Here is a 27,333-nt window from a genome sequence, read left to right as displayed (position 1 = left end):
GATCTGGGATTTTTTTTTATTTTAATTTTAATTTTAGTTTTAATTTTAATTTTTAATTTTAATTTAAATTTTAATTTTAAATTTTAATGGAGGAATATTTGGTGGTTTTGGTTTGATTGAGCTTACTAGGTTAGCACCCGTGTAATGCACGGGTTTCACAAAAATTTAACTTTGGATTTTTGTTTTCACATTTTTTTTTTTTGAGCGCAAAATGTTTATAAGCTCACTTTAATTGACCTCAATTATGCTAATAACGCTTATTATTTTATTAATCAATGTCAATTTTTTGTTGTCAAAATTTTTAAAAAAAAATGCTAATAACTCCTATAAAAACTCCAACTACCTACTATCAACCTAAATTACCAAAATAATAGGTACCTATTTAAAATTAATTACCTAAAAAATACTTCCTCCGTTTTCTTTTACTTGCAACACTTCCCTAAAAAGGACTTGTCACAATACTTGCAACACACTATAAAAGGAAAGTTCCTTTAGGGAAAACTATGTTATATCCTTTATTTAAAGCACATGACTCATTAAATTACAATCCTAACAACCACTCATTCTATTTTAAAGTTTATTATATCATGTAAACCCCACCTTTCTTAATTACCGTGCTAAAGGGTGTGTTGCATCTAAAAGAAAACGGAGGAAGTAGTTATTACCTATTTAAAATTAAATAGCATTTTGTTTAAAAAAAAGCAAAAATTAATTGAGCGGGAAATCTTTTCATGAGATAGCGCCACGTATACAAATTTGAAAAAAGATGACATCAGCGGTTGCTACTTTAGTATTAGTTATAGATATAGATTTTGGTAATTGTAATTTGTAATGTCTGAATTTTGGAATTTCGAATTTTTTTTTTTTTTAAGTCTTCCTTTATTTTTTGCTAGTGATATATAGCTAGGACTAGGGCTCCGATTGAAGAATTGAGGCCCCGATTTGGGGGTAGAGGCCAACAAGGCAACAAAAGGTGATTTTTTTTTTTTACAAGAACAAAAGGTGATTTTTGCTTTGGTGAAAAGTGTTAAAATACCAACAAAAAATGAATAATTATAATAAGAAAATTCAAAAAGAAAAAAATAGTAATAACAATTTCATCAAAAAAAATAAAATTATACATAGATTCAAAAGTTTAGACTAAAATGGTTTAAGAACTCATGATATGTAATGATTTGATAAATTACGTACTTATCCTTGTTGTAAAATTAATTAATATAACCTCATCTTAAAGTTGGTTTCCGAAAATCCTAGTCAAGTATACGGTAAAACTAATGAAGAAAAATCTCAACTTAAAGTTGATTTTCAATTAACATAGCACCTCATCTAATAATCAATTGCTCAACAACAAAATCAACATTATCTTCTCATACTCAATAAGCCCAAGGAAGAAAATTGGCTAAATTGCAACGAGAAGATTTTTAGTAATAGGAGGTCGAACTCGCCTGCAGAAATCAAATACAAACCATCAGATCACATGCTTTTAAGGTCCAAAGATATCAGGTTTATGGGAATAATTGTGTCCTCTAATATATTTTAATTAGTTTATCTGAAATGATCCAAATTTTTCGATAGATCTAGGTAGAAACACCTAACTTTTTTGAATCACCGCGCGCCTAGGTGTTCGAAGTTTTCGAGCGTTTCACCATTACCGCCCAGAAGACGATGGTTCGAAATAACTACCCGTTTCCGCCTTGATGTTTCAAAAGAAAAGTGTGTTTTAGCTCATACAAGGAGAAAAAAAAATTTTGAACCTTGGATTGTCTCCGATGATGGCCTTACCTTTGTCCGTTGGCATTTTCGCGCAAAAATTATGTAGATTTAGTAGAAGGAGTTTTTGTGGTGGTAAATGGAGGTGGTGGTGGTGTTTGTGGTGCTTTAGAGATAGACAATTTTTTAAGAGAGAAAAGAGGTAGTGAGTGTGGGTAAAAAAGATGTTTATGATAGTAAATATTTTTTGTTTATATGAGGGGTAAATTTGTAAAACATATTTTATTTTGCAAGCGTTAACTAGAGATTGATGGTGGTATTTTAACAACCTCTTTTTAAATGATAATATTAGTGGATTTAATAAGTCTCTCTCAGGAACAATAATGCTCTTATTGCTCTAGAACTCTTCCACTCTATGTAAAGAGGAGTACGGGGCGTAAGATACCATTGCTCTCCAGCTAGATATGAACAAAGCGTACGATAAAAGTAAAGTGGCTTTTTCCCATAAAAACTTCTCCGGTGTTTGTTGGGTTCAAGTTTGTTGGGTTCAAGTTGTGATGAGTTGTGTTTCAACGGTCTCATATTCTTTCATCATTAATGGTTTTGTATGTGGGGATGTTACTCCAAGATGAGGTCTGAGACAAGGAAACCCGTCTCTCTCCGTACTTGTTTATTACTAATATACTTCCTCCGTTTTCATTTACTTGACCCATTGCCTTGGGCACAATATTTAAGAAGATGAGAGAGAAATTGCAGTTTTTTGGCTCATGTTGCACATGTCTTACCTTATTACCCCTAAAAGTTGCAATCATGTGCACTTTTTGAGAGTAAATTAGAGAATTTATCCACCAAAGACTTACCACATATAGTATGGGTCAAGTAATATGACATTTCCATTTAAGGAATATCAGTCAAGTAAATAGAATCGGAGAAAGTATATTTTTTAGTATTTTTGTAATAAATGCTATAAAAATGTTTTACTAAACACACGACAATCTACTTGACGAGAGTAGGAGCCGTTTGACTTGGAGCCCTTAGAGGAGTGGAACATGTAGTTTAAAGTTAGGTTCTTTAGGTTTTTCTTTCATTTGATTCTTTAGATTAGAAAACTTATGATGTATGTAATTTTTTCATAAAAAAAATATCTATGGGTCGCATTTGGGTCGGATATGGGTCTGGACTTTGCAACCCGGACTCATTGCACTTAGATCCAGATCCATTTAGGACCCAAACCCTAAAATATGGGATGGGTCTAATCGAATCTAGGTTAGGTCCTTGACCCATTGACATCCCTAAGTAAGGCCCCGTTCTCTTTACCTTATTTTTGCTGAACTGTAATTATTTTTACTGAAATAAAATTATATTTGCTGAACTTAAATTAATTTTACTAAATTTTTTTACTGATTTTCTATTATAATTCTTCCTTAAGAAAACAGAATTTTACTGAACTGAACTGAATTTATTTTTACTGAACAAAAATTAATTTTACTGAACTGAACTGAACTTATTTTTATTGAACTGAAATTAATTTTGCTTAATTTTATTTTTTTTTAAGTTGATGAGAACAGGGCCAAATACATAAGAATGAATGAGCTTATGAGCATGACTCGCATGAATTATTCTAATCTAAAAAGTCAAATATGTGAAGGCTATGAACCCTTTTATTATTGGGCTACTTTGTCCAATAAGTAAGTCTAAATCTGGCCCATTTATATAAGTGGGGCGGGTCAGGGCTTTTATTGTCTCTAACCATTGAACTTCTTTGATTGTCAATAAGAAGAGGGAGGAAAAAAAAAAAACAATCTTCCTGTCAAGCGCACTCAACGATTTTATCGAGAAAACTTGTATCCTCCATTGAAACAGCTTCTGAGGCAAGTTGCTGTATCTCTTTATAATCCTCATATCAATTTCACAATCTTGGATTTTATTTAATTCAATTTAATTGTCAGTGCCCTAAGTTTAGGGTTCGAAAATCTCAACTATTGGTTTTAATTACTAAGATTATGAAAGAGCGATTGCGTTGCTAGAAAAGAAAATTGTTGATTATTGAACCAAATATCCCCATAATCATGTGATTTTTCGAGATAATTGGATCAAATTTGGTTGCTAGTGTATTGCACAACCCTTTAATGTTAGGATTGAACTATGAAATTTACTGGTGTTTGTTAATTCAAGCAATGAATCGATGGAAGACTCGAACGTTCAAGTGTCTCATATTTGTTTTTAATTACTACTGTAATATTATGAAAGATGATATCCAGTGATTTTATTGCTAGCAATTTGATAATTGAATCAAATATCCCTAAAATTGTTTGATAATTCGATCTAATTTGGTTGCTAATGTATTGCACAACCCTGTTTAAGAAATTTTTGTTTTCAATTTCTTATGTTGATCAGAATCTGTGAATCAACCATGTCTTGTGAACCTAATCAAGCAAACAAGTGTCGACCGAATCAAGCAAAGATACCTAAGAATCGAGTAATCATTCATTGGAAGACTAGAACGTTCAAGTGTCTCATAATTGGTAATCCTGGAACTGGTAAGAATCCCAAATCCCAATTTCCTTGCTTTTCATTTTTGTTAAAATTGTCTTTTGATGATTTTTTTATTTTATTTTGCAGGAAAAACTAGTTTTATGAAGAGGCTTCTTTGTCAGGGCTTCAATGAAGATTATGAAGGTGAGTATTTATCTAATATGGGATTAGAATGTAAAGTTAACTGCTTGGAGCTTTTCTGTTTTAGCTACTTGGATTATCTATCTGTGTTTATGGTGTTATTGCTCAACTAAGAACTATCATACTCCTTTCTCTTTCCTGTGTAATGCCATTGTCTGTGATGCATTTGATTAGGATTTGATGGAACGCAATTGTCTCAAACCTGTTAGGATACTTAATGGAATCTAGAGACTTTAAGCTAAGTCGGAGTAAGACTTAATATTTGGTTTGTCGTTTTGGTACTGTGAGGGGGACAAACAATGAAGTGGTGAGTTTGGATGGAAAGGATTTGACTACGAGTGAATGTTTTTGTAGCCTCAAGCTACTACCTTGTAAAATCATCCAGTTTAATGAAAAGTAATCCTTCTCTTCATATTATTGAGTAAAATGGTTAATCCATTACAATGTATGGTTTTGTTAATGAATTGTGTTTCCTATTTAGCGACAACCGAACCTGCTGTTCAAACATTCCAGTTCAGAACATCTCGTCTTCCAGAACGCAAAAGAATTAGGCTTCAATGCTACGAGTATCCGATGACGGAGGGATTCAATGACAAATTTTTGTAAGTTTTAATTATTTGGACCGATTAGCTTTCCTTGTCCTTTCAATGTTTATTGTTTTCTAATAAACCTCAAATTTGGTTGATGCAGCAAAGAGAGGGACTGTATTAATATGGATTGTGCTATCATCATGTGTGATATTACTGACGAATCGAGTATGAAGCCTGTTGATGACTGGATTGAATTATTTAAAAGGTGTGTATACTCATATGTTATGAAATCAACACATTCCCTATTGTTGATTTTTTTTTTTTCTTCTGGACTTTTAAGTTTTATTATTTTCTATCGTTTTCCTGGTAATTTTGGATTATTTGTGTTAAAATTTGAATGCAGATATGGGAAAGAAATCCCAACTATTGTTTGTGGAAATAAAGCTGATTTGATACCAATCGGGGTAGTAAAGCCAATCGGCTACAATTCTAAGAGTAACAATGTGGTGTGGACTCCTTGTTCAGTTAAGAGCTTGAAAGGTCTTTGGGTGCCTTTCACTTATATTGCCAGGATGCTGACCACTGGGTAATTTATATTTTTGGTGAAAGTTTTTCATAACTATTTCTTTTTTCGTTTTTATACATCTAACTTGTATCCTTTTGTTGTTTTAGACCTCATGACCTTCCTTTCTCTTTCTTCAATGAGATGGCTAGGAGAGGCCTTCCCCTTCATAAATGAAACCTTATTGCAATATACTCAAGAGTAAGCATTCTGATGGACTAGAGCAGCTTGGAACCATCTAAGGAGATGCCTTTAGATTTTGATCAAAACTTCATTGTGCCTCAGGGGCTTGTAAGACACAAGTGTTATAATTAGTTGTAGGAGGAACATTGGGTGTTTTTATCTCATTATAAATTTGTGATAAATCGTTTGTATAATAAGGGTTTAATTATGGTAATCAAGCCATCTAATGAACTTGGATTTCAAAAATTTATCGGATCATTCTCGAACACTTAGCATTGTAGATGTCAATTGTCACACCTTATGCCCATATATTTTGTATCTAAATGGCAGCAATCCTACATTATTTCTACTATTAGAGTGTACCCGTACAGATTGCACGAGATATATATTATAAAAAAAGATATTAAAGAATATTATAAAAAAGAATTATATTTCAAATAAAAGTTGATTTTTGATATAGTATATTTTTTTTTTTGTTTCGATGATTATTAATTTAATAATAAGGTAGTCATTGAAATATTTGTATTTTTAAAAAAAAAAAACCTAACAATGTTGGAAGATTTTTAAAGTGAAAAGCTAAACATTGCCCTCGAATCTCCAACTAATGCCCGCAAAACAACCTAAAATTACGTTCTTATCCTTGTTGTAAAATTAATTATTATAACCTCATCTTAAAGTTGGTTTCCGAAAATCCTAGTCAAGTACACGGTAAAACTAACGAAGAAAAATCTCAACTTAAAGTTGATTTTCAATTAACATAGCACCTCAGTTAATTAATAATCAGGAAATTGAATTGCTCAACAACAAAACCAACATTATCTTCCCATACTCAATAAGCCTAAGGAAAAAAAATTGCAACAAGAAGATTTTTAGTAATAGGAGGTCGAACTCGCCTGCAGAAATCAAATACAAACCATCAAATTAGATACTTTTAAGGTCCAAAGATATCAAGTTTATGGGGAATAATTGTGTCCTCTAATACATTTTAATTAATTTATCTGAAATGATCCAATTTTTTCGATAGATCTAGGTAGAAACACCTAACTTTTTTGAATCACCGCCTAGGTGTTCGAAGTTTCTGGGCGTCTCACCCTTACCGCCCAGAAGACGATGGTTTGAAATAACTACGCGTTTTCGCCTTGATGTTTCAAAAGAAAAGTGCGTTTTAGCTCATACTAGGAGAAAAAAAAAATGAACCTTGCATTGTCTCCGATGATGGCCTTACCTTTGTCCCTTGGCACTTTCGCGCAAAAATTATGTAGATCTAGTAGAAGGAGTTGTTGTGGGTGGTAAATGGAGGAGGTGGTGGTGGTATTTGTGGTGGTTTAGAGAGACAAGTTGTTAAGAGAGAAAAGAGGAAATGAGTGTGGGTTAAAAAGATGTTTATGATAGTAAATACTTTTTGTTTATATGAGGGGTAAATGTGTAAAACATGTTTTATTTTGTGAGCGTTAACTAGAGATCGAGGGCGGTACGTATTTTAACAACCTCTTTTTAAATGATAATATTAGTGGATTATGGTTGATTCAGTATATGTATGGTGGTGGACCTGGTGGGTGGTGAAAGATGTTGCATCTAAAAGCTGGAGAGAGGATAAAAGTTGTCATCATGCGAGGATAAATTTGAATCAACTCGCACTAATTGATGACCATTTAAGATGATGCAAAAATGTTTGGCTTATGCACTTGCATAAGAATTTGGACATGACCTATGAAATGCAATAAAAGATCAATGAAGATAGTAACTTTTAGCTACTTCATAGTTCGTAATGTGTCCGATTTTTTTTATCAATTAGAAGGTAGAACGCTGAACTTATTTGATCTAAACACAATTAAGTTGTAAATTGAACTTACTAACATTAGCAGAAAATTTCTGAACTGATGAGACCTGAAAATTTCTGAACTTATTCAAGGTAAGAGAATAAGTCCTTACTCCTTAGTATCATTCTCACTGTGTAGGAGAATTTGTGGGTAGATTGTAGTGCTTCAAAATCATACTAATAATATGAAAAGTGTTACATAAGAAGGTTTATAGTAACACTTTTAAAAATGTTACCGTACATCACCACCCAAAGTGTTACATAAGACCTTAGGTAACATGGGCGGATGTATCACCCATTAAAGTGTTACCTATTGTCTATAATAACACTTTTATCATATTATGTAACACTTTTTGGGTGTTACTTGAAGTTAGTTATGTACTAGTGAACTTTGCGTAGTAGCCAAAACACCACCAACTATGGTGTAAGGTGCGACACGTGCCTTAAATGAAAATTTTTGGCCAAAGCTTATACGAGCTGTATCAATTGTATGCAAGATTTTTAGAGGAATTTCTTAATGTAGAAAAGGTGAGATAATAAGGACAATATGTAAATAGTGTTTTTGCTTTCCGATCTATTATATTGGTAGTTTTGAAATCTGTGATATTTTTTAAGTGATCAAAGATGAGAATTGACAATCCTTGATTAGGGATTTTAAGGCATTTTTTTTTTCTTTTTTTTTTTCTTTTTCTTTTTTTTTTTATGATTCTTCTTTTAATTTATTTTTTGTAGCAAATCGTGCACATGGTGCAATTCTCAATCACTTCTTTTACCCTCCGTTCCTTCTCTAATTAAAGAAACACGAGTCGTGTAAAGTATTCAATTTGGTTTTGTTCCCCGGCTTTTGTTCCGACGTTTAATCTTATTGTCGTTGAAGTTGCAAATTGATGTATGTATGAGCAAGTATATTCTTCATCGGCAAGGAGATGGTGCCAATGAGACGATCTTTTTATGAGGCCTACGGCAGAAGAATATATTTCTATGTTTATGACCTTGAACTTTTGGTTAGAATACTAGTTGTAACCCTCTTTGTCCACCACAAATAGTAAATTGTGGTTCCATATTGGGTTCGAACCGCCACGCATGTCAACCAGAGTCATGATCGTATTAGCTGGGCTCATCCACTCCATAGCATAGGTACTCATTCACTTACAAGGACTTTGTAAAAACTACTTCGTATAATTTACAAATAAAACTTCATATTTACATAAAATAAATTTCCTATTCCACCACTTTTTTTTCACTTGTCAACTCTACCGTTCGCCATTTTACAATCACTACATCTATACTTCTATACTTATATATATTAAAAAGCGTGCTTAAAATTGTGTATGTGCCACATAGATCTGCGAAAAAACATCTCATAAAATTTAAACATCAAACCTCATGAATATAATATCACATTACTTATCATTTTAGTCAATAGTAATTTATGTATCTTTAAGTAAGCACAACAATGGATAAAAGATTAATTACGTAGCATATTAAAAATAAATAAAGAGAATATCTTTTTTATTTAATTATGTTATGGATTTATTTTTTTTTTATTTTATTTTTTTGCATTAAGGAATTGAACGGTTGAACCATTGACCACCTAAACATAAGATTTTGGTTTTAAATCTTAAAAGCACTCAGCTTCTACCAAAAGCATAATACTACCTCTGGTTCAATTTACTCGCAACAAAGGAATATTTTATGTCTCACAAATAATACCCCTTTGTTGCAAGTAAATTGAACCGGAGGTAGTATATAAATACACTATATAATTACAACAAATATTGCTTATTAAATAAATCAAATCCTTTAATTTGAAGGCCCCCATTTTGTTGGGGGGCCTGTTACATGTCCCATGTTAGACATGCAAATTAAATTTGCAAAGGGTTGGGCTTGCTTCCCACATGTCATACCCTTAGCTTGCTTCTGCCCACACACCCTTCAATTTTCATCAACTTCCTCTACCAAGGTTGTTAGTGCTGATAACAAATCAAAATAAACCTAGTAATTTGATTAAACACATAAGCAAAAATTTGAAACAAAACTCCAAATTTAAAAACACATAATTAAAACATAAAAATTAGATAAAAACGAACCGAAAATAGAGAAAGAAAAACACTAGTTGAGGAATGTGTGAGTGATAATAATCTTGCATGGGTGTGTCTCGAAGAAACAGTTGAGATGAGGAATATGTGAGTGATTGTGATGGATATAATCTTGCATTCAAATTCTCAATAAATATGACAATATATTTGTTGAGAATTTAAATGCAAGATTATCTATAAATATGACAATATATTTGTTGAGAATTTAAATGCAAGATTATCTATCACTCCATGCCACTGGAGGATACAAGGGGTTCAAGACTTCAAGTGGGTTCATTGAGTAAAGTCCCTTAAATTTTCTCAACGAAATTATAATTAAAACACTACCAAAGTAGTCTACCCACTAACCAACTTCTTTATTAGCACGTTGTAAATTCTATCCAAGTAAGTGGTTCGACATATTCATAACTCCAATCACAAACAAAGTTTGAGCTTCTTTCATCAGATTGATGCTGCATTTGGTTGAGGAATAGCCTCTTATCATTGCTCGATTTACTTTTAAACACTCATTCTTCTGCCAAAATCAATGGCCTCCATTCGGTACATTAATTATTTAATTTATCATTTCTTTGAAGATCTCTTAATTAAGGCCTGCCCCCCACTCGCATAAATTACGTACTGTAAATAATTAGTTAATGAGCTTAGGTAACCTATATTTACTAATATAATATTAGGACAGTACATAGTGATTATTAGTTTTGAGCGAGAGGTACAAAAAATATGGCCCCTCTGAAATTTTCAGCTAAGATCCATCACTAATCGGTGGAGAAATATGAAACACAAGATTAAAGTAAACATTCAACAATCTTATGCATGATTTTTCTAATTATAACCCTACAATGCACGACCATAGGTACTTATATCTTGAAAGCTCTTTCAGTAATTGGCATTAAATCACAAATTTAGTTGTTGGCAGCATTAATGAGGGTATAAATATAAGGATATACTACGTGTGTGTATATATATACACACATTTAAAGGATATAATAATAAAAAAAATTTTAAAAAAACTTGTACATATTAATAAGGGTATAAATATAAATACACATTTTGAAAGCTATAATTAGCAACACATTACTCTTTCAAAAAAAAAAAAAAAAAATTAAGCAACACATTATTCATAACATATATAATATATATTTAAATACATATTTTGAAGAGTATAATTGGCAGCACATTATTAAAAAAAAAAATTTAATCTTGTACTTTTTATAACGTAGAGAGAAGAGAAGTACTTTGCATAGTCTTTTTTATTATTATTATTATTATGGCATTGAGGATATTTAGCGATGAAATCAGACGATAAAGTACGGAGTATATGGTTTTGAAATAATAAGGTGAGCTAAACATAGCCAGCTGAATACTTAAGATAAAACATTTCACAAATTTTTAGTTTATAATTTTGATAATCATTGAAAGTGCGATCGCCAAAAAATTAGTTAATTTATGACTTCAGATTATTGATTGGTATATGGTCAGTGGACAACATATAGTAACCCACAACTGCCACAACACCACTATTGATAAATTTTTTCCATCCATCATTGACGGAACATTGAAGTTTATATTGAAGTGAAGATTTGAGGATGAGATAAAACTTGTGCGGATCTGATTTGCAATAATATTATTGTAGACCTAAATTTCATACATGCGCAAATAATAATGTTATATTGAACATATACATATATAATGACCTTAATTTTTAGATAGTAACCTTCATTTTAACATAGTAACCTTTATTAAAACTTATGTGACTTTTAATATTATAGTGATGAACATGAAGTACGATGTTATGTTGAGTATAATGACCATAATTTTAGCATAGTTAGTGACCTATTTTATACATATTGACTAGTATATTAGAAATATCGTAAAAACAAATAAATTATGACCTTTAAAATAACACAATTACTTTTTTTTCAACATAATTAGCTATTTTAATTAATAAAACGAACATAATGTTTGTAATACTTTGTGGACCAAGTTTATTTAATAGTTTGTATTAAGGATAAGTTTTTTATAAAAAAAATTTCAATGATATTATGTACTTATTTTAGGGGTAAGATATTATTCAAGGTAAAATATGTCTCCATTTGAATTTGTCTTGATGATGAAAAATACAAAATATCCATCATTATCTCAATCAATTTTTCTGTAAAATACAGAAAATTGTTGGGTATGTAACTATGTACTCGATAATACGAGTATGTATTATTTGTCTTTGTGTTTGAGTGTTGGTATATGTGGCAAATTTCACATTGTACATTATGAATACCAATGCAACCTGCAAATTGATGGAACATAATGCGGCATATCTTGCTGCTCCGTAATAAATATTGATCATTGAGAAATTTTTTGGATAGGTAATGATTATTTAAATCATTATTCGGTTCTAATGAATAATGAATGGACGTGCACTTATTAAACTAACTCATACGAATTGTTCAAAAAAAAAAAAAAAAAACAACTCATACGAATTACTTCTTCATCTATCTCTAATTTTTTGCAAACTTAAAATCTTTGATTATAATATACTCTTAATCTATTAGAAATACATTCCTAAAAAAAAAATCTATTAAAAATACATAAAGTTTCATATGTAGCAAGTCACACCATGTGAACAACTACATTTTTTATTTTATTATTATTTTTTTTTAAAGAAAGGTCGGGCTTATTTGGTCAGAGGTTGCTCGTTCACTAAAAGATTAATACTCACTCGATCAAGGGTTACTTAGTCAGTTGGGGGTTACTTGGTCCGCCAAGGGCTACTTAATCAGGGGACATGGGTTACTCGGATGGTCAGGGGTTACTCGTGTGGCCGATGTTACAGATTTTGGGGTTACTTATTCAAAGGTTACTCGGTCGGTTAGGGGTTACTCGGGCATTGAAAACGCACTAATCAACTAAGTAACCCCAGAATAAGTACCTTTCACCGATCGACTGAGTAACCCTTTAATAAATAACCCCAAAAAAACACGTTAAAAGACTTAGGCCATGTTCTTTTGAGCTTTTGGGCAGAGCAGAGCAGAGCCGAGCCGAGCAGAGCAGATTTTATTATTATTATTATTATTATTATTATTATTATTATTATTATTATAGTAATTGTAATTATTTATTATTATTATTATTATTAAATATTAATTATTATTATTATTATTATTATTATTATTATTATTATTATTATTATTATTACTACTACTACTACTACTACTATTATTTTATTACTACTACTACTTTTGTTACTATTACTAATATTATCGCATTATTATAATAATTATTATTATATTAATTATAATAATAATTATTATTAAATATTATTTAATTAATATTTTTATTATTATTATTAATAATTAATAATTAGTATTATCTTTAAATATTATTTTTTATTCTAAAAAATCAATTATTATTATTATAATAATAATTAATAAGTATTATTAATACTATTATTATCATTATATTTTTTTGAAGACATTATTATCATTATATAATTACTATTAGTCTATTATTATTACTATTATTAAATAGTAATTATTATTATTAACATTATAATTATTAAATATTGATTATTATTAATATTATTATCATTAAATATTAAATATTAAATATTAATTATTATTATTATTATTGAATATTAATTTTTAATTAATATTATTTTTATTAAATAATATTTATTATTATTCTGATTATTAAATATTAATTTTTAATAATATTATTATTATTAAATATTATTTATTATTATTATTATTACATATTTATTATTATTATTATTATTAAATATTAATTATTTGTTATTATTATTAAATATTAGTTATTATTATAATAATTCAATATTAAGTATTATTTTAAAGCAGAGCATAGCAGAGCAGAGCACAGAAGATTGAAGCAGAACAGAGCAGAGCAGAGCAGCTCTAAAGAACGGGGCCTTCGTAACTCCAATATAAGTAACCCTCGAACAATTGAGTAATCCTAAATAAGTAACCCTTGAAAACCTGAGCAACCCACAAAAAAAGCACTGAATAAAAATGATTAAATTATTTCCCATATTAGCAAGAAAGCAACGTGACGATTGACGCTGGATGCCTGGATTGGATCATTAATCCTGAACCCCTTTTCATATTCTTCCTATTATATAAAGCAACATAAAATAAAAATACTCATTCATTTTCTATTCAATAAATAAATGTGGCTTTCATGCTCGACTGTTTTGTATTTGATAACCCGTTCTATCTTTTCAGGCTTTACGAAACACTCATATTTTCCCGTATAACAAGATAAAAAAAAAAAAAATTAAAAACCCTTTCATATTTTTACAAAAATCAAATAATGGTTTCAAGAAAAATATTTTTGTACATATTATTCTTATTTTTGTTAATTTTGCTGTCCACAAAATATTGTTCATCACAACCTCTGGTTCCTGCGCTTTATGTATTTGGTGATTCATCATTCGATAGTGGAAATAATAATTTATTGCCTACGTTGGCTAAGGCTAATTATTCCCCGTATGGTCTCAATTTTCCTGGAAGTTTACCTACGGGAAGATTCACTAATGGAAAAACAGTTGCTGATTTTATAGGTACGTACGTATAGTATAACACAATTACTCTTTTGTTCGTTTGTGGTTTATTTAGTTTTAACGTAGTATACTCATGAATTATAGTGAAATTTTTAACATTGGTTTTTTTAGTTCTTGCTCCCTTGAAATTTATAAATAATTATGGTATTAATAAGAAATATAGGAAAAATGTAAAATGAAACATATTCAAAATTCTTGTTAATGAGCTTAAATTGATTGGTTTGAGTACGTATGCTATATATGTAGCTGACTACCTAGGAGTGCCGTATCCTCCACCGCGAGTTAGCGTATTCCAGCCAACGTCGTATTTGGGCTATAACTATGCCTCTGGGTCTTGCGGAATTCTTCCTGAAACCGGAAAATTTATTGTAAGCAACGTTAACTCTTTTCTCATAATAATCTAAATTAGTCTCTAAATTTAATTGATCATAAAATAGGGTCTTAATAGTGATATGATGTAATTTAATATTGGGTGTGGTATAGCATGTGTATGTTCGTTAACACTTTATAAACTTATACACAGACTATATAAAAGATTTATTGGACGTAGTCACGTACTCCGTAATACACAGTATACTACGGAGTACTCGGTAGTATACACCAATCAGGGTATATATGTTCTTTTCAGCTTATTTTTAGTTCAATTAAGGGTATGTTCTCTTACGTTGTAATCCAGTTCAGTTCAGTTCAGTTTAGTTCAGCTCAGTTCAGTTCAGTTCAGTTCAGCCCAGCTCCTAATTTCTTTCTCTTATAAAATATTCATTTCAGTTCAGTTCAGTTCAGCTCATTTTAGTTCAGATCAGTTCAGCCGAGTTCAGTCAATGAGAACAGACCCTAAGTTTAGTTCAACTCCAATAAATTCAGTTTAGTTCGATTTTTATCTTAATTTCCTTCTCTTATAAAATATTTAGTTGAGTTCAGTCAATCAAAACATGCCCTTAGTTATTCTAAACCCTACCAAATGACAAATATACTCACTTTTACTCGTTTATCGCTTTTGCTAATGAGCAAATGAGGTAAAAAAAAAAAAGTGTATAGGATGAATTGATGGTACCCTGATTGTGTCTCAATTATTTTGCTCATTTCAATGTGATATACTGATATGGAACTACTGGTATGCATTAATGTATACTCGTATATATTTTTGCCATTTTAGGCCCAACTTAGAACAAACAAAACTAAACGTAGTACATTATATTTGTCCCCATCTCAGAACAGATCTTGGATTTGATTCTCATTACATGCCCCTGTGGCTCTCTAAAAACAAAAAATTGTATTTGTTAGTGCAATAATAATGATGCATACGTGTACAATACTACTACCTATTAATCTATTATCCTACTCGATTAATGCCTTTTTTTTTTTTTTTTAAGGTTAGGAGAAGAATCCTGACCGTACCTCAACCCACACCATTTGTTAGGTTTGATATTTATGGTTATTGGTCAAATACTTTGAGAGTGAGGAGAAAAGGGTAAGTGAACCCCAAACCTCAAGGTTGGAAGCCAGGGTACAATCCATACCACCAGAGGACAATTATCATTCATTTAGCTGATTTGCACATACAATCCATGTAGAGTTTATTAATGTAGTATATAATTAATCGATTTAGCTACTCCTCCTGTCCGAGTTAGTTAAGTTGCTTTAACTTCTAGTTTACAGGCCTAGTTTGATTGAGTGTCATAAATTTTACAGTAAATAAGGGAAGATTATGTAGTGATTGTTTGTTTCATTAACATATGATGGAATTATATGTATACAATTTATTTAGTTACTCCCAAATAGCTAAGCTACTAAAGCATGTGGTAGGTAGACTCATAAGTCCTTTCGTTATCTTGATTTTTGTGGAGTTTCCAGGCTAGTTGTTGTTTTATTTATTTATTTATTTATTTTTATTTATGGTACGATATGAGGTGCCCCATCCTATCACAGGAAGGGTGAGGGTGAGAATCGAACCCCGGTCACATCGGAGGGAGATGGAGAGACTAACCATCCCTCCACTCCTTGATACTCGGATCGGGTAGTTGATTTTGTTTACCCAAGTCAAATATGTGCCTATTTGGGCAAATATGAGTGTGTTGCAAGACTAATAGTCCAATAGGGCAATAACTCCAATTGGATTTGGGTTGGAATTTGGGAAGTGCTACAGTAAAGTGAACTACTTAAGTCAAACTTGACCCAAAGAGTGTTCATATGGGCTATAAGAAAGTGAGGCCCACACATTTCCAAAGTAGACAAAAAACGTGTGTAATAAAGAAAGTTCGGATGATTTATGTGGAGCGACTCTAATGTGTATGGCACATCCGCACATTGAAATTTATTATACTTCGTATACATTTGAGTATATCGTACACATAACTAATCTAATGTTAGTTTTGTTTTTCATTGATAACTAAGTAAAAATCCCGTGCAATGCACGATTGTTAAATATTTTTGACAATAATATTACAAAATATAAAGTATATAAAAGATATTTCATTCAAAAAAAAAAAAAAAGTACTCCGTATATAAAAGATATTAAAAAATATATCATTTGGGTATATATAGTGTTTCGGCAAAAAATGGCTAACCGGGCCCCATTGGGCTACTGATGTGCCTCGGATGTGGGCCTTCGTCGGACCTGCAAAATGAACTTCGAGCCCCGGGTGTGGACCCCGAGGCGGAGCCTCCGACGCTCAAGTTAGTGCCAACAATGGATATTTTTTAGAGAGGTTTTTTTGAGGTGAGAGAGGTGTTTCATGGTCATCTTAATGTAAGAGTGACCAACCCCATTTACCTTTGCCCTAAGTAGGGTATATATAGAGGTTATGAGTGGGCTTTTGGACCCAAGCAATGTAAGACTTATTTGGACCTTTTAGGCCCTTTGGTCTTATGAGGCTATAATGGGGCCTACCCATTGTAGTACCCAAACAACTAGCCCCCCAGACCCAATTCTATTTGAAAAATGAGTTGGGTTTTATTTCATTCCCAAATAAGTCATTCAATAGAAATTGGGCCGGAGATTTTTGTCTGTTTGGATTTATGGATTGCAGCCGGTGCTACTTTCTTAGATCCAAAGATCGTAAGAGACGATCACTCCTTATCCAAGGATCATTAGAGTGTTGCTAGAGATATTTTTCGGATTTTGAGGTTGTCAATTTTTTACCTTCATCCGATATTTTTCGGATTTAGAAGTTTGTCAATTTTTGGCCTTCATCCTATCCCTCACTCTTGATCCGAGGATACTAGGATTTTAACAAATGCGATCACTCTTTATCCGAGGATAATAAGAGTTTAACAAAGGCAGGTTTCTTAGAACCGAAGATCATAAGAGTCGATCACTCTTTATCCGAGGATCATTAGAGTGTTGCTAGAGATATTTTTCGGATTTTAGAAGTGCGTCAATTTTTTACCTTCATCCTATCCCTCACTCTTGATCCGGGGACCGTTAAAAACGTCGAGTGTTGCTAGAGATATTTTTCGGATTTTTTCGAGGTGGTCAATTTTGACACTGCCTCATCCTATCCCTCACTCTTGATCCGCGAACCGTTAAAAACGTCGAGTGTAGCTAGAGATATTTTTCGGATTTTAGAAGTGTGTCAATCTTTGAACTTCATCCTATCTCTCACTCTTGATCCAAGGATATTAAGAGTTTAACAAAGGCAACTTTCTCAGATCCGAAGATCATGAGAGGCGATCACTCTTGATCCGAGGATCATAAGAGCTTAACAAAGGCAACATTCTTAGATCCGAAGATCATAAGAGGCGATCACTCTTGATCTGAGGACCATAAGAGCTTAACAAAGGCGACATTCTTAGATCCGAAGATCATAAGAGGCGATCACTCTTGATCTGAGGATCATAAGAGCTTAACAAAGGCGACATTCTTAGATCTGAAGATCATAAGAGTTTTTCGAGCCTTCGGATACGTGGGTCCGAAGGGTACTCTCGAGCCTTCAGATACATGGGTCTGAAGGGCTTTTTTTATCAAAGGCAACACTCTTTGATCCGAAGATCATAAGAGTTTAAAATTTTCCAACTCTTTTAGGGGTTAACCCCTTGCCCCCAAGAAACTGGTTTATTCGAAGTACTTCGGTTAAACCGTGTTTCTAGTTGAGCTAGAGAGGTATTTCTATTAAGGAATGATTTGCTAAAGGTCAAACCTTGAGAATATTTGGTGCCTATATTGTGCCTTGATTACAGGGATTTAATTTGCTACTTTACATGTAAATATCTTGCTGATATTATTCCCCTAATTTCTAGTAATTAGTATCTTGTATAGCCTTTTTAATTAGAGTCTTACCCTTGCTTGTAACTATTTATACGTGTGAATAATCAATGAGAAAATTATCCCTTCAATCACTCTTCTATATGGTATCAGCCTTCTGATCTTCTTCCTCTACAAACTTCTCTTGTGCAACTCTTTACAATGTCTATACCAACCCAAACTCCCTCCTATCACATTCCCAATGGTGGCGATCCCGCAAAACCCTTCATATTTCTTAATATTCATAATACAATCAAACTCACTCCTACAAACTATCTTTCCTGGAAAATGCAAATTGAAGCCATTCTTGTTGGTCATGACCTTTATCAATACATAGATGGCTCTCTTCCCTGCCCTCCTACTTTTGTAACCATAGAAAATGAGGAACAAATCAACCCTGATTATTCCTTTTGGACTCGTCAAGACAAGCTGCTTTATGGTGCTCTCATTGGTACTCTCTCGCCAAACTTGGTGCCGCTGGTATCTCAAGCACGTACCTCAAAGGCTATGTGGGAAATTCTTGCCAAAATTTATGCAACCCCTAGTCGTGGCCATATCAAACAATTGAAAGATCAATTGCACCGCATTACCAAAGGAAACCGCTCCGTCACTGAATTCATGCAGGACGTCAAAACTTGCGCGGACCAACTTTCAGCCTTAGGAAAGCCGATTGAGCATGAAGACTTGGTCGATCGAGTTCTCTTTGGTCTCGATGACTCCTACAACTCTGTAATTGAGTCGGTCAATGCAAGGGACTCAACCATATCTTTTGAAGAATTACATGAGAAACTTATTAATAAAGAACTCTCTATTCAACAAAGTCGTGCCGATCCTTCCCTCCCTGCAACTGCTTTTGCTGCCTCTACTCGGAATCAAGCCCGTACCTATGGTACAAATAACCGCAACAATGGTCGAGGTATCCTTCCTACCCCTAACACTTATAATAAGCAGCCTCGTCCCTTTCTTGGCAAATGTCAATGGTGCCGAGAGCAGGGTCATGTGGTTGCTCACTGCCCTTTGTTTACTGCACGTTTTCCCAATACTACTCCACCATCGTTTCACACAATTAAACAAAACCCCAAGCCTCAAGCCAACATGGCAAGTCTAGCTGCCTCATCCTCATCCTCCCCATGGCTTCTTGATAGTGGTGCATCCCACCATGTCACGACGGACCTTAATAATCTCTCACTACATGCTCCTTATGATGGAACAGAGGAGTTAATTGTTGGTGATGGTATGGGCCTCAAAATTACTCACTTTGGTTCTCTTTCTTTCTCTTCTCTTACTCTTAACAATGTCTTAGTTGTTCCTGCCATGTCTAAAAACATTATTTCCATTTCTCAATTATGCCAAGATAATAATGTCTCTGTCCTTTTCTCATCAAACTCTTTTCTTGTGAAGGATCTCCAATCGGAGGAAATTCTACTCCAAGGGCAGGTTAAGTCGGGCATCTATGAAATAAAGTCCGAGTCTCCTAGGGTCTACGCAAGCACAAAAGCCACCTCTCTTGATTGGCATCATCGTTTAGGACATCCTTCTCGAAATGCTTTTAGGCAACTTATTTCGAGAAATAAACTTAATATTCCTAGTATTTCTACTTTAGATTGTAATTCTTGTGCTTGCAATAAAAGTCATAAACTTCCATTCTCTACTTCCTCTATTACTTCCAATGCTCCTCTCCAATATGTTTACACTGATTTGTGGACCTCCCCTATCTACTCTCATGATGGTTTTAAATACTATCTTATTTTTGTTGATCATTATACTAAATACATTTGGTTATATAACTTAAAACATAAATCCGACACCAAAAATGTATTTATTCGTTACAAAGCACTTGTTGAAAAACACTTTCAACTTCCTCTAAAAACTCTCTATTCTGACAATGAAGGGGAATATGAGACTCTAAGAACCTATCTGTCTATTGATGGCATTTCCCGTCTCACAACTCCTCCTCACACTCCACAACATAATGGCTACTCCGAGCGTCGTCATCGTCACATTGTAGAAACATTCCTCTCTCTCCTTTCTCATGCCAACATGCCCTTAAAATATTGGACTCATGCATGCTCCATGGCAGCCTACTTAATAAATCGCCTTCCAACACCTACTCTCAACAATGAATGTCCCTATTCAAAACTTTTTGGTGTCCAACCAAACTATGCAAAACTTCGAAGTTTTGGGTGTCTTTGCTACCCTTGGTTAAAGCCATACACCTCTCACAAATTAGACCCAAAGTCCAAACCTTGTGTCTTTTTAGGCTACTCTCCCACTCAAAGTGCATATTACTGCTTAGAACTCGATTCCCATCGTATCTATACCTCTCGTCATGTGCACTTTGTTGAGCATGTATTTCCTTTCAAGGAGAAAAATAAAAACTCTTTCTCACTGCCCACTTTGGTAGAAGAGTGGGCTCCTTTCACACTACCCATATTACAAACAATATCTACCCCAACACATGACCAACAACCACCACAACCCACCCCTCGATCTCAATACTCTTCTGCTGCCGAAAACGCCACCAACCCCTCCCACCCACCTCCACCTACTCCTCCTCCTCCTCTACCTACTCATCACATGTCCACTCGTCTTCAACATGGCATTAGGAAACCCATCACTAAACTAAATTTGAATGCAGAGGCTCATGAAGTGGAGATTCCGAAAAACATCACTCAAGCATTAAAGAGTCCAGTTTGGCGTAAAGCCATGGATGAAGAAATTAGTGCTCTGATAAAAAATAAAACTTGGGACCTTGTTCCCTCCTCTCCATCACAAAATGTAGTAGGGTGCAAGTGGGTCTTTCGTATCAAAAAAGATAAAGATGGTAACATTATTCAATACAAAGCACGTTATGTTGCAAGAGGTTTTAATCAAAGAGCAGGGATCGATTACGGAGAAACCTTTAGCCCGGTAGTCAAACCTGTTACAGTGCGCTTGGTTCTTTCTCTTGCGGTTAGTCAAGGTTGGCCCTTGCGTCAACTAGACATAAATAATGCTTTCCTTCAAGGCACACTCTCTGATGATGTCTATACCATTCAACCTCCCGGCTACGGTGACCCACACAACCCAACTCATGTTTGCAAATTAAACAAGGCTCTCTACGGTTTAAAACAAGCTCCAAGAGCTTGGTACACGGAGCTCCGGCAACATCTACTTAACTTGGGATTCAAAAACACAATCTCAGACTCATCTCTCTTCACATTGCATACCAATGGTAAAATTATTTATTTGTTGGTTTATGTTGATGACATTATAGTTACAAGCAATGCAACAATTTTTCTTGAAGATTTTATCAAGAATCTAGCAGCTCGTTTCTCACTTAAAGACCTTGGTGAACTATCTTTTTTTTTGGGTGTGGAAGTAATGCCTCATCCAAAAGGTATTTTCTTGAGTCAAAAGAGATACATTGCTGATATATTAAGTAAAGCAAACATGGACGATGCGAAACCAGTTGCAACACCACTAGCAACCCATCCTCCATTGACTATTCAAGGCAAACTCCTCAATGATCCCACTGAGTACCGTTCTCTAATTGGTAGCCTTCAGTACCTTGGTCTCACAAGGCCGGATGTGGCATTTGCAGTTAACAAGCTAGCTCAATACATGCAACGTCCTACTGAAGAGCACATGCAATCTCTCCATCGTCTTCTTAGATATCTTAGTGGTACGTCTAATATGGGGTTAACCATACACAAAGACTCACCACTTACATTGCATGCCTATTCCGATGCGGATTGGGCACGAGACAAAGATGACTACATATCTACAACAACATACATTGTTTACTTGGGAAAAAACCCAATCTCTTGGGCATCAAGGAAACAACGTACAAGAGCTAGATCATCAACCGAAGCTGAATATCGGGCAGTAGCTAGTGCCACTGCTGAACTACTTTGGGTTCGAAATTTGTTCAATGAGCTTGGTCATACTCTACACTTGGCACCAGTCATCTATTGTGACAACGCAGGAGCTACTTACGTGAGTGCTAATCCTGTTTTTCATTCTAAAATGAAGCATCTAGCTCTTGATTAACACTTTGTTCGAGAGAACGTCCAATGTGGAAAACTTCGAGTTGCTTATATCTCCACAAATGACCAGCTCGCTGATGCCCTCACCAAGCCACTTCCAAGAGTCACCTTCACAAATTTGGTTCACAAAATTGGGCTCTCATCTTGGCCGCCTATTTTGAGGGGGCATATTAAGGAATGATTTGCTAAAGGTCAAACCTTGAGAATATTTGGTGCCTATATTGTGCCTTGATTACAGGGATTTAATTTGCTACTTTACATGTAAATATCTTGCTGATATTATTCCCCTAACTAATTTCTAGTAATTAGTATCTTGTATAGCCTTTTTAGTTAGAGTCTTACCCTTGCTTGTAACTATTTATACGTGTGAATAATCAATGAGAAAATTATCCCTTCAATCACTCTTCTATAATTTCTTGTCATCGTTAGAATGATATTTTTATCACCATCATCGTGAGGATGAGTAATGGGCATTTTTATCATCATCATCGTGAGGGTGACTGATGATTATTATTTTTATCATCAATTTCGTAAGGATAATTAATGATTTTTTTTTTTTTTAGAAAAATATTGATCCGAAATATTGGACCCATTTTCTTTTGCTGAAGAAATTTAGATAAGTGGGTCTAGATGAAAGTGAGCCCAACCCACCTACCATAATTTGATGGGCAGGGAAGATATTTGGGGCTTTATTTTCCCACTTTATACAAAAATGTATACAAAGTATGAGCTTTCACTTTCACTCCAGTATAAGCAATAACAAAATTATACGAAGTATATATGAATTATGGTAAATGAAATTACCAAAGATATTTGCTTCAAATTGTTTGCTTCATCCGGATTATTACGAAACTTTTGAAAAGGTTTCGATTTTGAGGCTAGGAGCAGTACCCTCGGCCTCGGGGATTCAGCTTGGTGGCTCTTCAGCGACCCCTTCGGCTCATATCACCTTTGGCTCGGCATGAACCGGCTTCGGCTCGGCTGAACCTAGATGGGCCTCGGCTAGGAGTCAAGCTTCGGCTCGAATTTACCTTCGGTCCGACACCCCACCTTCAGCTTGACCCCACCTACGGTGTGGCCACCTCGGTGTGATTTTAGGACTTTCGGCTTATCCGAAACTTCAGCAAGGCCCGCGACCTCGGCAGGGGATAAGGTTCGGCTTCAGCTCAGATGAACCTCCGACTGGCTGAGGGAATTTCTTCAGCTTCGGATCGGACCTACTTCGGCAGCCGGGTGAACCTTCGGTTGAGGTCACCTTCGGCTCGGCTAGCTCGAAAAGTTTGTAAACTCAACTTTCAATGCATAGCCGCGGCCTCGGCTAATAGGAGCTTCAGTAACGGTTACCTCGGCATAGAGCTTTGGCTGGCTGAAGAGCTCTCTTCGGCCTCGGAAACCTCGGCTCGGCTAGAGAAGCTGAGCTAATAATCTCAGCCAATTTTTTTGTGTTACTAACCGAGTAATTGGGGCCTCGGCTGGAACACCTTCGGCGGATATACATCACCTTCGGTCCGAACCGGCTTCGGTAGTTTGGAGCTTTTGAAAGGTGAAGAAGCAAATCTGATGCAGTTAATACTACCATTTTCGTAGCTTTTTTGGGTGAAGATGATGACCAATGATGGTGTGGACCAACTTTGCTTTTCTTATTTTTGGTTGGAGACGTGGTACAATGACCACCTTTCATTTGTGATTGGAAGTCTTGGCAATGAAAAGGTGTCAGGACCTTTTCTTTTCACTTCCTTAATTAAAAGGAAAGTGGAATTTTCAACTCTTGCAAAATTTGTTTGATATTTGCATGAGAGTATTCAAGAGTGGGATCTGACCAAAATTCCATGAATTTATGGCCAAGTGGGTAATTCAATTGAATTACTCACAAAAGATGCCTTGCTTCAGTCTTTAATGCGGTTTAAACTGAAGAAAAATACGGTGGTTTATTAGATTTTGGGATAAACTTACTAGAAAATTTGACCCATTTTCATGGTGGAACACGGTAGGTATGAACTAGTGGATTTTCATGGGTAGTGTACTCGGATCACCACAGACGGCGCCAAATTGTTTCGGCAAAAAATGGCTAACCGGGCCCCATTGGGCTGCTGATGTGCCTCGGATGTGGGCCTTCGTCGGACCTGCAAAATGAACTCCGAGCCCCGGGTGTGGACCCCGGGGCGGAGCCTCCGACGCTCAAGTTAGTGCCAACAATGGATATTTTTGAGAGAGGTTTTTTGAGGTGAGAGAGGTATTTCATGGTCATCTTAATGTAAGAGTGACCAACCCCATTTACCTTTGCCCTAAGTAGGGTATATATAGAGGTTATGAGTGGGCTTTTGGACCCAAGCAATGTAAGACTTATTTGGACCTTTTAGGCCCTTTGGTCTTATGAGGCTATAATGGGGCCTGAGGCTATAATGGGGCCTACCCATTATAGTACCCAAACATATAGTATATAAAATATGATTGTCAAATTAAAAGAAAATATTGTATATCATCAGGTATAAATAGTTAACTTATTGATCTTGCAAAAAAAAAAATAAAAAATAAAAAATAAAAAAATAATGACAAGTGTCATGGGAGGATTTAGTATAAGTTGACAAAATAAAGAAAAACAATCATCTAAATGGAAGCAAAATACTCACGGGTGTACGATATACTCAGGTGTATGTAACAATCTCTCAAGATTATCATATAATTTGTGAATTCAAACTTTATAAAATTTTGTCAAATTTGTATTAAATTGTAATGTTAAGTATTAATTTTTATTGATATACACACAAAGTCGTAATTAAAGATAATTTATATTTAAACACACGTCTTTTATTTTACAGGGTGAATGCTTGAATTTGGATGAACAAATAAAAATGTTCAAAGAGACAGTTGAAATAGAGTTGTCCTCAAAATACAAAAGCTCAGCCGAGCTTTCCCAACACATGGCCAAATCTATTTTCATTTTCTCAGTGGGAAATAACGATTACATCAACACTTATTTTGGTCTTTTTCAGACAAGGAAACAATATAATCCTCAACAATTTGCACAACTCCTCATTGATACATTATCACTAAAATTACAGGTATTCTTATCAATTTTTACATACATTATTTATTTTAAATTGTATAGTAATGAGATTATAGCCGAGAAATACATTGTGTACGTACCAAAGTCTAAAATTTACATTTACTTATCATTAGTTTTAAATTATTGATTTATTGCATCATTTTAAAAGTTAGCTTTTCACTAATACTAGTAATATATGATACATAAATTTTTGTTTTTAAAATTGCAGAATCTCTATAATTTTGGAGCAAGGAAGATTCTGGTGTTTGAGCTAGGTCCAATTGGTTGCATTCCATCAATTGTTAAGAGTTCAAAGCTAAATGGAAAATGCGATGAAAATAAAAATGAAATCGTTAATATGTTTAACACTCAACTTGGATTATTGCTCGAAAATTTAACTACTACTCTCCCAGACTCACATTTTATTTTCGGAAAAGCACATGGACTAGGATACGATGCTATCATCAATCCTACAAAATACGGTATGTCAACATTTTATAAACCTTTTTAAATATTTCAAATGCAATATAGTTTTAATGTGCCCTATAGGCCAAGTATTATTGACGATGTGTTGGCTGATTTGAGCCACTTTGATGCTTAATAATATGGAGAGCATTTCCCGTCAAAAAAAAAAAAAAGTATTATTGACGATAGCTATTTTAAAATGAATGAACTTCGAATTGACTTAGGTACATGTGATAAAATATAATGAATAATTCTCTCTGTATTTTCTCATTCAATATGAACGGTCACATACAATATAAATAACCTAGGTATACTTGGACGACAAGGTCAAGATATACCCCAAATATTCTCTACAATATTATCGTATAACAAAATATATTCACTATTATCTCCTAATATTTCATAATATCCCAATAACATGTAATGTTGCAGGGTTAAGAGATAGTAGTAATCCGTGTTGCAATACATGGGGAAATGGTACATTGTCGTGCATACCGGCGGAATCACCATGCTTAGCCCCCGACGAGCACTACTTTTGGGATGGCTATCATCTAACTCAAGCAACATATTCTGTTATTGCAACTCAGTGTATCAGTGGCTTTGATGTTTGCCTTCCTATGAATATCCAACAGCTTGTTCAAGTTTAAGATACAGTTTTTGGCTTAATTAGCGAGTTATAATTGGACAAATAGGTCAACATTATTGATTCATATTAGCATATTTTTGTAAGATTAGAAATTAAGGAAAGAGGTAGATGATTTTTTCCTTAAACTGATATTGGAGTTATTAGCGTTTTATATATCTTGAAAAAGAACAAGATTTTTCACCATATAAATGTATTACTCGTTCAATTTAATACTTACAATCAGTTTATAGGGATTACTTGTTCAATTTTACAGAGCTAACTCGTCAGTGTTATAGGAGTTATTTGGTCATTATTACAAGGGGTTACCGGATCTGTGTTATAGCGGCTACTTTGTTAAATAACAAGTGGCCACATGGTGTGGCCAGCCACACACAAGAAGCTTCATGCATTTTTATACTCCGTAAATCCTAATAGTGAATTTTTTTTTTCCATGGAGGCTGATGCATAATACTCCGTGCATCCGTTTTTTTTTTAAAAAAAGGCGAAATGAACATTTAGTTGTTCAGTTAGAACATACAATTATTTTATAAAGAACATCTAACTATTTTATAAAGAATATCTAACTATTTTATAAAGAACATCACATATAGTTGTATTGTAATGAACGTATAGTCGTAAAGAACATATAGCTATTTTGTAAAAAAAAAAAATAAACTTTATGTTCTTTATATATATTTAAAGAACATCCATAATATTAATAAAGAACATGATATTTAGAGGTGGTCAACTTCAGCCCGGCCCGATCCGGCCCAA

General features: G+C 33.9%; 2 protein-coding genes across 2 annotated transcripts; both read left to right on the top strand.

Moving 5' to 3' along the window:
• Window positions 1-3,440: 3,440 nt before the first annotated feature.
• Window positions 3,441-5,907, top strand: LOC145638334 (uncharacterized). Its single transcript, XM_081689335.1, has 7 exons — window positions 3,441-3,581; window positions 4,108-4,250; window positions 4,333-4,389; window positions 4,868-4,988; window positions 5,077-5,181; window positions 5,320-5,502; window positions 5,589-5,907. The coding sequence occupies exons 2-7, from the start codon at window positions 4,124-4,126 to the stop codon at window positions 5,653-5,655; spliced, it is 660 nt and encodes a 219-aa protein (XP_081545461.1). The 5' UTR covers window positions 3,441-3,581; window positions 4,108-4,123; the 3' UTR covers window positions 5,656-5,907.
• A 7,737-nt stretch (window positions 5,908-13,644) lies between these two features.
• LOC145640814 (GDSL esterase/lipase 7-like) lies at window positions 13,645-26,803 on the top strand. The gene is made up of 5 exons (XM_081692054.1): window positions 13,645-14,152; window positions 14,399-14,520; window positions 25,243-25,485; window positions 25,699-25,951; window positions 26,367-26,803. Exons 1-5 carry the CDS (start codon window positions 13,903-13,905, stop codon window positions 26,579-26,581), a joined length of 1,083 nt encoding a protein of 360 aa, XP_081548180.1. The 5' UTR covers window positions 13,645-13,902; the 3' UTR covers window positions 26,582-26,803.
• Window positions 26,804-27,333: the final 530 nt, after the last annotated feature.

This window comes from Chenopodium album, chromosome 1, assembly GCF_948465745.1.
Source record: "Chenopodium album chromosome 1, dcCheAlbu1.1, whole genome shotgun sequence".
Classification (NCBI taxonomy): Eukaryota; Viridiplantae; Streptophyta; class Magnoliopsida; order Caryophyllales; family Amaranthaceae; genus Chenopodium; species Chenopodium album.
The sequence above is the reverse complement of the archived record's forward strand: the minus strand, read 5'-3'. Positions and strand labels throughout refer to the sequence as shown.

Bases quoted from the DNA above. Each gene is read 5' to 3' on its own strand.
- LOC145638334 (XM_081689335.1), top strand. From the start codon at position 4,124: ATGTCTTGTGAACCTAATCAAGCAAACAAGTGTCGACCGAATCAAGCA. The intron at 4,251-4,332 runs GTAAGAATCCCA...TTTATTTTGCAG, and splicing joins AATTGGTAATCCTGGAACTG to GAAAAACTAGTTTTATGAAG. The intron at 5,182-5,319 runs GTGTGTATACTC...ATTTGAATGCAG, and splicing joins TGGATTGAATTATTTAAAAG to ATATGGGAAAGAAATCCCAA.
- LOC145640814 (XM_081692054.1), top strand. From the start codon at position 13,903: ATGGTTTCAAGAAAAATATTTTTGTACATATTATTCTTATTTTTGTTA. The intron at 14,521-25,242 runs GTAAGCAACGTT...TTTATTTTACAG, and splicing joins CTGAAACCGGAAAATTTATT to GGTGAATGCTTGAATTTGGA. The intron at 25,952-26,366 runs GTATGTCAACAT...GTAATGTTGCAG, and splicing joins CATCAATCCTACAAAATACG to GGTTAAGAGATAGTAGTAAT.